This window comes from Populus euphratica, unplaced genomic scaffold (genome assembly GCF_000495115.2).
Source record: "Populus euphratica unplaced genomic scaffold, PopEup_1.0 scaffold20.1, whole genome shotgun sequence".
Lineage (NCBI taxonomy): Eukaryota > Viridiplantae > Streptophyta > Magnoliopsida > Malpighiales > Salicaceae > Populus > Populus euphratica.
The window spans coordinates 2,146,719-2,159,562 of NW_011499854.1; the positions used below are offsets into that span (position 1 = coordinate 2,146,719).

At 27.7% G+C, this 12,844-nt stretch overlaps 1 protein-coding gene across 1 annotated transcript; it reads right to left on the reverse strand.

Annotated features, from left to right (window-relative positions):
• Nucleotides 1-6,343: 6,343 nt before the first annotated feature.
• On the reverse strand, nucleotides 6,344-9,185 carry LOC105122653 (probable glycosyltransferase At5g20260). Its single transcript, XM_011021901.1, has 4 exons — nucleotides 8,675-9,185; nucleotides 8,443-8,594; nucleotides 7,261-7,615; nucleotides 6,344-7,161 (listed from the first exon to the last, which is right to left on the reverse strand). Exons 1-4 carry the CDS (start codon nucleotides 8,978-8,980, stop codon nucleotides 6,493-6,495), a joined length of 1,482 nt encoding a protein of 493 aa, XP_011020203.1. The 5' UTR covers nucleotides 8,981-9,185; the 3' UTR covers nucleotides 6,344-6,492.
• Nucleotides 9,186-12,844: the final 3,659 nt, after the last annotated feature.

Sequence of the window (12,844 nt, forward strand, 5' to 3'; positions counted from 1 at the left end):
GCATTGATTGGAGCATTAGATGATTTATTTATTTTTTCTTTCAAGGAGAGCTGGGGAAAACTACATTTTTGCCCCTATAGATTCATCAGTGCTCCATTTCTACCCTTTTTGTTTAATATTTTTAATACCACCCCTACAATTCTTAAAACATTTTGATTTTACCCTTAATCATTAAATAACTAATGGAATGATCTAATGATGAGCCCACTTTTTGAATTTTATTTCTTTGATTTTGTGAGATATCATCGCATGTATAAGTATTGAGAGGATAAAATATTGAGAGAAAATAAGAAAAGGCACACAAAGAAGGTGAAAATAAGTAAAAGAAAGAAAAGAGGTTTTCTAGCTATTTCAAATATTAGGGGTAATATTGAAAGCTCTAAACAACTACAAGGGTAACATTGAAGTTTTAATTAAACAATATGAATAGAGTTTGGTGGAGCATTGCTCTATAGGTGTAAGATGCCAATCTTAGTAAGTAGAGTATAAATTGACAAATTGATAATAGGCACTCTCTCTTTCCCTGAACCGAACCAAAATGGTTAAGTGGTTGAGTTTGTACTTGAGCCATTATGATGTCAAATACCCAGCAAAATTATAAAATTTTATTTTATATTTGCAGGTTTAATCTCTTTTCTTCTTAACAACAAGCTGTTTTCAAACATTGATTAAAAAAAAATCAGTTTTAAAAGTTATTTTCCATAAAAAAATTATTTTCCAAAGAGGTTGCTTCTGGATTTAATTATTAAAATAAGCTAGTTTTTTATTTGTCACACAAGCAATAACATTTTAAAAAAAAAAACTTACCATGAGAAAATAAAAAAAAAATATACATCCATATACTTCTAATTTTATTTGTCACACAAGCAATAACATTTAAAAGAAAAAACTTACCATGAGAAAAAAAAAATTTACATACATATACTTCTGATTTTACTTAACTTGAATTGGTACATATATTTTAAATTAATTTTTTATATATATTACATATTTATATAGCATATAATACTAAATATTTAATAATAATTTATCTTTTTATTTAAAAATTCCTAGCTTCACCACTGATAATACATGGTTATTAAGCTTTGCTTGAAATTGACCTATAGAAGTATCGAATTAGTGGTTACATCCCTTGATTAGGGTTAATATTTTTTAAAAATTAAAACTACATGATTTTAATTTTTTTTTAAATCAATAAGTTTGTAACCTTATTTGATTATCAAGTAAATCAGTTCACCTTCAAATTAATTTTTTTTTGGAATCTAGTCTAAGCTGTTTCCAGATCAATCCAATAGACCGGGTTGGATTAATAACAGTGCCAAATCAATTTTCCCCCTCCTTTTGCATTCTTTTGTTTTGTTTTATTTATTTATTTATTTCCTGAGGCAGCAATCAGCCAATACATGGCTGCTAGCCAGCCGCCATCCCACAGGTAAAGAAGCAACATCAAATTATTGACTTTTGTTCATCAAGTATTTCCATTAATCCTTTCCCAGTCCTTTTAAAACCTCGTTATTTTCATCTTATTTATCCCAGTCCTTTTAAAACCTCGTTATTTTCTTTTGTTTTTGCTTTCTCTGGTTTTTATTTATTTATTTATAAACTTATTCATATATTTCAAAGTTTTTGAAAGTCTTTCTTTATACGAAGTGATGACAAAGGCAAATTGAGGGATTCATCTTATTATTCATCATTGTTTTCATATTAATTTTTAGTTTTCTTCCTCTCTTTTTTTTAACTAGTTTTTTGCACCACGAGAATTATTCAAGTTTTATAAAATATTATTATATTAATAAATCATGTTTAAATTATTAAAATAAATATAACACTCACAGCGTAAAATACTAAAAAAGCAAAACATTCAAAGTATTTTATTTTTAATAGCGAAATATATTATAGAAATGATAGAATTATTTTTTAAAATATCATAAAGGGATTACCGAACAACGTAGTCTACGTTTTTATGTTTATTGAATGGACTATAAAAGTTAAAAACTATAATCTATAAATTATGTGCATAAAAAAAACATTTTTCTTTAATGATTTGATATACATTTTAAATCAATGGTTCTTGAAAGCGGCAGTTTGTGGTGCTATAAATGTTTTTTGTGTTAAGTGAAAAAAGTATGAAAAAGGTTTATCTAATATGTTATATATAAGCAAAAAGTATGAAAAAGGTTTATCTAATATGCTATATATAACACAAAATTGGATATTAAATCGGAAAATAAAAAGGATAAAAAAATATAGTATAATAGAATAAAGTTAAAACAATTATGCAAGAAACATATATAAGAAATTCACATTAACAATATATGAAATATGCATAAATTAAAGGATCAATTAAATAATTTAAGAGCATATACTCTTCTAAGATTATTCAAGGGTAGATATTATAATCAAACAAATTTTTTTATTAATTTCTTTATGTAACTTTATGTTCACATTAAAGTTATTAATCTTAGTTCTAATTATATGATTAATGATTTATAATCTTGGCCCTGATAGATTTCTTTTGCTAATAATGAAACTTATAATTATTAGCAGTCTAATATATATTAGATTATGCTATTCTATCACTAATTAATGACAAGTTTTGTCCCCCGACTTTAAGAATCCCACTGGTTTTAGCTCAAGACAAACGCATGCCAACCGTACTTATAAAGACATGGAAAAATACAAAGAAGTGGAAAAATGGGCAGGCCACTAAACAATGTTCATAATGTGATACAAATGGTTCCATCCCAACAACCCACATCGCATTTTTGGTTAATTTCGTAGTTGCATGAATAATAATAAGTAATAAAATGATAGATAAAGTATTGTCCCTGAAGATTTATAAAAATTACTATTATATATTAATGTTTTTAAAATCATGATCTAGGAATTGAATGAGATAATATATAAAACAAAAATTAATAATTAAATACAAACAACCAATTAATTAAATATTAATGAATTCAATTATATTGATTCTAGAATTTTTAACTTATCGTAACTATTTCTATATGAACTTTCTTAATTGAATTAATTACTTATTTAATTAAATATTAATGAATTCAATTCTATTAATTCTAGAATTTTTAACTTATCGTAACTACTTCTATATGAATTTTCTTAATTGAATTAATTACTTATAACATTGATAATCAAGTTTTTCTAATTTAAAAATTAATCTCTTTCAAATATCAATGAATTATTTTGATAAGTAAATTTCATATACTCTACAAAAATTCTGAACTTGTCAAAATTTATTAAGTATCGTGAAACCTATAACAATTACAAAAGTTCATAGGATATCTCTATAATATAGATTTCTTAAGGTATCTCAAACAATAGTTAAAACAATTACTCAAAAGTAGATATTCATCAAATGCATACAAGCATTACACATATAATGAAATACTGAATAATTTAATGTAATAATTCAATCGAAAAAATTGTTCATATATTCACTGGAAGGTTACATAAAAAATTCCAAAATAAAAGTCTACTCAGTTAAATTAAAGAGAAACAAACTTGATATGATGAATATCATTCAAAAGCAGAGAATGGTAGTAGAACAAATAAGTGTCCTCCAAATTTTCATTGTTTTTGCCTTTATTTTTTGTTTTGTTTTGTGTTGCCGTTTCTTCTCTCTTTAGTCTATTTTAGGTTCTCTCTATGTATGCACATCTCCTCTGCAGACCCCTCTTCTTTTCATTTATATTGTGACCTTTTTAACCCTGCCAGAATTAAGACAATTTTCTTTTCTGATTTGAATTCCTTCTTACCTAGACATTGCAGGCTAAATTTGAAAAAGGGAACGTGCGAATTCAAAGATCTCTATTTCTATAGAAATTATAAAATCGAATATTCTTTCCAACGACACTAATCTTGTAATTTTTTGACCTCTGAGACTTGAGATAAGGGTCATAAAACGAGACAGTATTTGGAGTATAGGAAGTTCGGGTTTAATTCAATCCTTGTTTTTCGACTCGTTTTTTGAGCTTTGAAACAACAAAACTAAATTACATACCCTTTATATGTTTTATAGACCTTCATCTCAAATATTTAAAAATTATAATGAACATCTAGAGCTGAGTTGTATAGTTTTCTTTGTAGCACACAACAAATCAATGTTTGATTTCATTGTCGGATTCTGCCTGCTCAGTAACCTAGTATCTGAAAACAAATTAATTTTTCACGAGGTCAATAGTTCAAAAAAAGGATCCAAAATTCTAATTATCTTGTGCAACACATTTAAAATATTTCAAAATCAAGCATGAATAGTGAAAAATATACATGCTAAAAATTCCCTTGTCATGTACTACATCGTATAAATTAAAGAATTAATTTAATTTTAAAAATTAAACTATTAGATGAGATTCTAAAATAAGATTTATATTATTCTCTAACATATTTCCTTAAGTGAAAGCCCTTTAAGCTTGAAACCTGTGTAGGCTCACGTTACTTTTTTTTTAAAAAAATTTTATCAAATAAATAGGATAGTGTAGGCTCACGTTACTTTTTTTTTAAAATTTTTTTATCAAATAAATAGGATAGTAAGATTTGAACTCGTGACTATTTGGTCATCAAGGCTCTGATACCATGTCAAAGAACCAATCCATCCTAAAAGCTTAAGCTGTTAAGTAAAGGCTCAAAATGTAATTTATATTATTCTCTAATAATAAAACCATGAAAAAAGGATAAACATTAACATAAAATAAAATAAAAAAAGAAAGCTAAATCCCATGTTTCTAAACCTAGTCCGATGGTCGACCTGGCTTAAGGGTTGGGTCACGGGTTTTGATCAGGTCAACCCTATTTTTTTAATAAATCAAAATAACGTTGTTTTGGTAAATAATAAAAATATAGTCGACATGTTGCAACCGAGTTTTTGACCTAGTCTTTCCAGATCAACACATTAAATGCGCCGAATTTTTAACTACCTTTATTTTTTCATAAACCCTGTCTGGTTCCAACCCTAGATCAGTTGGGTCCTAGGTCGACCTGCTAGGTCGAGTTTTAAAATTATAGATAAACTGGTTTCAACTTAAAAGTTTAATCTTGAAAAAATAATTCTATATTTTAAAATATTTTTTTAATAAATCTATTTGAATATTAGATTCACCACTATCTTTGCAAAAAAAAATAAATTGGTGACCAAAAATAGCAACAGTTAGTACTAATGACAAGTTATTTTACTAATATTTTTGAAACCCGATGTGATAGGTCAACTTAGGATCCAGTTGACTTAGGGTTAAAATCGAGCTGAGTTAAAAAAAAGAAGAAAAAGGAGAAGTCACAACCTAAGGTAACCCGACTGACTTAACCAACTAACCTGGCAAAACCAAGTCAAAAATTTGGTTGTGGTCTTTAATTATTTTTTTGTTTTTTTACTAAAATAAAATCATTTTGATTTATAAAAAAAATATAATTGACCCAGTCAAAAATCCATGACCAAGGTAAAATTCATAACCAAGCCTTGAACCTGATTAACTATCAAATTGAGTTTTAAAACTTTGATTTTACCTTCTAGACATTGACTAAAAAATGTCTTAAGAAAAATATTTACTGATAATAAATATATTTTTTACAAAAAAACCCAGCATTTTGTTCAAGTAGGATTAGCCAATTGACTAATGCAGTCAAATAATCATATTTAATATTAATTGTATGATTTACGCTTAAATAATTTTTTATCAATAAAAAGATAAATATATAAGTTTTTTTAATGTATTTTTTATAATAAATATAAAAAATTAAAAGATAAAATTAAAATTGAAAATATTCAATTTAAAAATTAACAAAATAAATCTAAATCATATATTTTGAAACATTAAATGAAAAAAAAAAACAAACTACAACATAGAGCCCAAAGGCAATAATATTACCTATTATATCAAACAACAATTTAAAAATAAAAATAAGGATTGTGTTAAATAAAAAATTGTTCTAACTCTTTTAAAGCTTAATAAAAAAAAGATATTTTAAAATTTTTTTATCCAGCTAACTTTCTTTCTTTCCTTTTTAAAAAAAAAAGATTAATTCTTTAAAACTAAAAAAAAAAAAGCCAGGCACATGAGTCTTCCCCACATGCCTCGCCGATAAAATGGTCTGTTTCACGTGCCTATATATATATATATATAAAATCAGGCTTCTCAGCTAGATCTTTTTTTGCCAAAAGCAGAGGACGTGTAATTAACATGTCATCCACCCTTCTTTTTATGTCGTCTGCCCTCTAATTTGTTTTCAAATAAAATTGTGGACAACGCAACATCACTTGGAATCCGGAAATTAGCTATGAAATTTCTTTCGTCAGTGTTTTCATTGCTATTTATGGATTCTTTTCAATAGCCAATGAACATTCTGAAAAGCTTGAAAACAAATGTTAATGTCATACATTTTCATTTGTTACACCATGGAACAATCAAATACATGCATGTCTGCTTTTACTGCAAATTAAAGAACATCTTTTGATGCCCTACGTGGGTGTAAGGACTTTGAACATCAAAATGGCGGCCTGACATTAAGCCTCCTTAGCCATATTGAATGAAGTATCATATGAAGCATGTCATACGGCTGAGCAGGTCGGTTCAATTTGAAATGTCTCTGCATCTTCATAACTCTCCCTTGCAATATCAGATACCTTCTGAATGAAATCTTCTTTAAAATTGTTTTAACTTCAGGTATCTTTTCCGATGGAATGTTCACTGAGAACTTACTCCAATCAAGAACATCACTAAATGGCAATGTATAATTATTAGAAATGATCACAGGTATACACCCCGATTGAATTGCTGTCACCACTCTTGGACTTGCTACTTCATATCCACTAGGGCACAGGCAGAACTTGCTTTGACCCATTAATTTGAAGTAATCGTTTTTCTTGTTATGATCGAGATACTCATGGACTTGAATTTCATTGTCTTTATCTTTCCAATGTTCCAACAAGAGCTTCCTGATGTAACCATGAGCTCCTCCAGCGAAGAAAGCGAAAATCGAGCGCTTACTAGGGGGTAGACCTTTGCCAGGCGGTCCAAACTTGCCGAACGGGATGTTGATTTCAGGTATTGAAACATCTCTTCGAGGCTCGAATCTCTCTGATGTATTTGCATTGCAAAGGACTCTAATAAAGTTCTTGTAGAGACGAGGATTGGCTCGTGAGATGTCTGGTGCCTGAAATTTGAAATGAAGAATCAATTAATTTACAAAAAATTAATCGCATACATTTAGTTTTCATTACTGGACGACAAGAAGAACGTAAATTTCTGATACCCAGTCATGACAAGAAACCAAGAAATGATCAGCTCCCTCAGTTCTATTCCAGTAAGGGTACTTGCCGGCGACTACAGCAACATAATCTTGGACCAAACGCTGCAGCTCCACACGAGAGAATGTAACGAGGGGCCTGTAGATAAAGTGAATGATATAGGCCACGCTGATAGGGAGTAAGAATGTGTGTGCCTCATCGGGGTGACTAGCAGCAAAGGGGCTCTTCCCACTTTCCATCTCATCAAGAAACTGACCTTCAATGCTGTAGATGAGGTTTAAGGGCGCAGAATGGACTAGAGGCCGCTCTCCTTCCTTGTAAACCCATATCCTGAACCTCTTCTCCATCTCTGTATAACTCCTGAATAAATATAAATTAATTTTGGTTATGTAATTAATTATAATGAGTGCGTGTTGATCTTAACAACTGACAATTGGAACGTGTAACATGCATAGTACAAATTAATACTGTGAGAAAACGTGTCCTTAGTGGAGCTGATGTTTTTCTCAGTGCCCTCCCTTCTCTTTTCTTCTCTCCCCCACAGACAAATTCAAATAATATTCCATTGTATTGCCACTGTAGCCTTGAAAAACCAGAAATCATGCACAACCAAGCCATGCCACATGTGTATTGTACGTAGCAAAGGAGAATCAATAGATGAAGTTTCATTATCATGAAGGAAATAATTGTCGTACGGTATACGACGTATCATGCTGACAGGCAGCTGGCAGCTAGCACAACCCTTAAACACTTGATTACCATAAATTTAAGTTCTGATCAGTTCAAAAATAAGGTAATTAATGATTTTTTTTACGACTACGACTTCAGCTAATTAAACTCAATATTATGAAACCAAAAAAAATTAAAAAAAAACAAATTAAATTAAACTATTAGCAACATTGATTTCTGTAAATATACTAACAGCTTCCTTTTGCGTTTCAAAAAAAATGAAAATAAATTTTGTAAGGCATGAATGCCTTGTAGCTCGAATGGTCAAGTTGAACCCTTCCTAAACCGAGAATGGTGGGATCTTGAACTCGAGTTCCACTTTTATCAATCAACCGCTAGTTAATTAATATCCGAAAAGAAAAGAAATGACAAGTCCACTTTTATCAATCAACCGCTAGTTAACTAATATCCGAAAAGAAAAGAAATGAAAAGAAAAGAAAAGAATGTTGCAACTTAACTGATGAAATGCATAATGATTTCTGTACATGGCTCCTCTGGGGATATAACTCCCCTCCTTGTATGATGAAGAGTTATGTGACCGAACTGCTTCGTAAATGGCAGCTCTTGCTCTAGCTAAACCTGCTTCAATTCCATCAAAACGTGTCTTTTTCTGCCCAAAAAGTACACACACAAAGAAAGATCAATAACATGAAACAAATAAAAAAAGAAGATATTATTAACCAGGCTCACTCTTTCAAGCCTTGTAATTAGTGAAATGCCTTGTGATGGTGACGGCGAGGGTGAGGGGGAGGGTTGAAGCCTTTCAAAAGTGGGGTTTGGAGGTGGTAGCAAAAGAATTGGTGAAGAAAAGGATTGAAAGCTATCAAAAGTATGGTTGGTGTTACCATCAATACTGTAATTAGGTGTAAAAAAAGAAGACGAACGACTTGAAATCTTGGTTGTTTGATTAAAGGGAGATAAGCAGAGGAAAAACAGAGCGAGAACAATAGCTGATAGTAGTAGAAAACTGATGAAGGAGCTACTAAAAGTTGCCATGAGAACCTGCTCTCTCACAACTTCTCTGTAGGTTTAAGCACGCATGGTGTCTTCATAGGCTGACCTGGAAAGGTTGAAAGATTAGCAATGATTTAGAAGATACAGCAAGCACAGAGAGACTTCAAATGTTGAGGGTAGAAAGTATCCTTTCAAACGAGCTAGAAATGGAAAGGAATTCATTCAGCTACAATATTTACAAATGAACTCTTGTAAAAGAGATGGGGTGAATTATGTACGTATATCCTTTTTCTCCCATGTTACATTTATAGATAAGATTTCAAGGTTAATCACTTATTGAGACACATTGAAATTATGTCTATATTTTATTTTGAGTTCCTTCCCCTGATAAACTGGATTCATTTAAATTTTATTTGGATATTAATTATTTTAATAATAACAGAATTAATAGTTTTATCAACAAAAATTTATAGTGGTACTTATGTCATTGATAGACTCACGGATAAAAGCAATCTATCAAAAAAAATTTCATAAGTAACTTATAGATTTTTGATGAATCTATTGGTAATAAATATACCGATGGATTTATATACAGACAAAGCATGTAAAAAATTAATTACCTATTTTATTCCATCAATATATTCATTAATAAATATACAAATATCATCAGTAAAATACTATTTATAATTATCTTGGTTTATTAACAGTGAAAGTGATATTTACAGTAATTTTTTTAACTTTTTAAAATATGCTGATGATCAAGTTTATCGGTTATCCCATTAATAATAGTGACATTTGCAATAAATTTTTTTCTAACTCACTAACAAAACAACTCTATTGGTATATTTAAAAGAGAGTTAAAAAAAATATTGCAAATATCATTATTAATGCCAACTCACCAATGAAATTATAAATAATATTTTGTTGGTGATATGTTATATTACTAATCGATATATTGGTGGACAAATAAAAACATCAATAACATTTCATATGGTTTTCTTGTCAATGATACACTAAATTTTTGGATGGAGATACCAATAAAATGAAACGGATTATTTTTTCGATACACTAAATTTTTGGATGGAGATACCGATAAAATGAAACGGATTATTTTTTTAGCGTGTTTTGATTATATATAAATCCATTGATATATTTATTATCAATGAACTCACTGATAAACTATAAATTATCATTAAGATTTCTTTTAACAAATTATTTTTTTATGTGAAACCATCCATAATACACTTGTCAATGAACTATAAATATAAATAATGATAAAGATTTTCATCAATAAAACTATTATAATATACTCTCCTATCATCAATCAATTTGTGTTTGAATTCTTTTCTTGATATTTCTTTGCGTGACGGTTAATTGGGGAAATGAACTTTAACGTATTCACGAAGGAAAGATACATTTCAGGATTGTGGTCAAATCTAATTAAAATATCAGAATTTCAATTGGCTCATATTAAAACTAGGATTAAAGTAGAAAATAAATAAAAGCGATATGTGAATCCATGCATATAGATGAGACAAAATAATGTGCATTAGCGTGATGCTTCGCCCCTTCGTTTTTTTGTTTTTCTTCCTCTATTTTTCGATCATCAATTTCTTTATATAGCTTTATCCATAAATGTTACGGCGTTGATTGAGATTTAGGGAGATTTAGGGCTAACAATTTAATTTAATTTATTTTTTATATGCTTATCATGGTAGGGAGATTTAGGGCTAACAATTTAATTTTTTTTATTTTTTTTATATGCTTATCATGTTTTTTTTTTTTAATATTTTGACATAAAATTAGTGTTAAGTTTTATTAAAAAAGATTTCAATTTATTATTTCCAATAAATTAAAAACGAGAGAACCAAAATCAGAAAAATAAATAATAACATGTATTTTATTTTTAAAAATATAATGGTGTCAATATTTTTTTTTAGTCTTTTAAAAATATAATGGTGTCAATATTTTTTTTCTTTTTAGTCTTCAGTTATCTAAATTTATTTTATTTTTAATTTTATTTTTTAATATTATGTTTTTTGAGATTTAAGAATGGTGATTTGTTTTAATATAATTTTTATATAGAAATCTCAATCTAAAAAAAGTTCTCTCATTGTATTAGCAATCCATTTCATGAAAAAAATTATGATTTCACTATTTGAAAAAAATAAAAATAAATAGGTGAAAATTAAAACAGGAAAACAATGGGAGATCTATTGACGGTGCCTTAGTGACTTAAAATTTTGTCAAATTTCCTCTTAGTCCCTTTAGTTTTGACATAAAATGATTAAGTGCAAAACTTTGTTGTTCTTACATTTTAGTTCATATGTCTGAGAGAGTGGAAGAATTTTTGGATTATAACAAAAGAGAGAAAAAGTTGATGAACAATTTTTTTTTCAATCAAAACTAGTTATTCTCCATATTAATAGGTTGTATTTAACAATTAAAGAGAATTCTATTTAGGTTCTTTTCCTTTTTATCTTGGCAAAAAAAAATACAAATCTTCATATAAATGTTTTTTTTATTTTTTTAACTAATGAAATTAAATGTTAATTTAAGAAAAAAATAAATAATATCAATTTATAAAAAAAATTAAAAACTTAAACAACATCTTTAGACTATGTTAGGTGGTAGGACATAAACACATTTGTTCTTTCCTAACCTAATTTGTTCAAACATGTTTTCTCGTTTTGATGTGGGAAAAAGTGGAAGATATGAAGGTATTGATCCACCTCATCTCTTTAAAAGTTTCCCCATGGAGCACCTTCATTTTAAAAAATCTGATTTTTTTTTCTTTATATATATTTTCAAGCTAATTTTTATACATTAAGATTAAGTTTTTCTATAATCAGATTTTAAACAAATCATTTATACTTATCGAATATGCTCACAAAAAAATCATTTTTTTTGTTTATTAGACTAGAATGTGTTTAAGGCCTGTTTTTGTTTATTAGACTAGAATGTGTTTAAAGCCTGTTTATTTGCTAGAAAATAATTTTTTTAAAAAATAAATTCCAAAAAAGTAATTTTTTTTTTAATGTTTGGTAGTATAATAAAAAATAAGTTGAAAAAAACTTTTCAGTATTTGTTTATATCATAAAAAATGAGTTAGAAAATAACTTATTAATATTTTATTTTTCTTAAATTTATTAAAATAATGAGGAATAGATCTTACAAATTAAAAGGTTGAATGAGAATGAAATTAAAAAAAATATAATTTTATAAATTATCTCAAATAAAATAAATAATAATCAAAATAATAGAGATCAAATCTAAAAAAAATAAAGAAAATAAAATAATAATAATTAATATTTCATAAATTATTTCAAATAAAATAAGTATCAATCAAAAGAATGAGGACCAAATTTGATAGAAAATTTTAATAAAAAATAAGGAAAAAACAAATAACAATTATAAAAATAAGGACCAAAGTTAATATAAAAATTAAATTTTAAGAGATGAAATTGAAAAATAAATATTCAAAACAAAATATATATAGCAATCAAAAGTTTGAGGATCAAATTTGATATAATCAACAAAATAATATGACATTTCTATTTTTTTCACAAATTCTGAAAAGTGTTTTCCACTCAAATTTTCTAGGAAAACGATTTTCTGAAACCAAGCCAAAAAAATTTTTGATTGAAAAGTGTTTTCTGTTTACTAATTTTTTTAATGGCAAACAAATATAAAAAAGTTTGGAAAATGATTTCTCAAAAATCACTTTCTAAGAAACAAACACAGCCTAAAAAAGTTGTTCAAAAAAGTATGTTGTATCCTCGTATCTTATTAATTAAATATAAAGTTAAAAAGTGTGGAGAAAATATTATTTCTATAAACCAATTAGCTTTGCGGATTAAAATAGTAACTCACAAATGTAGTTTTTTGTCTTACATTTTGACCCTC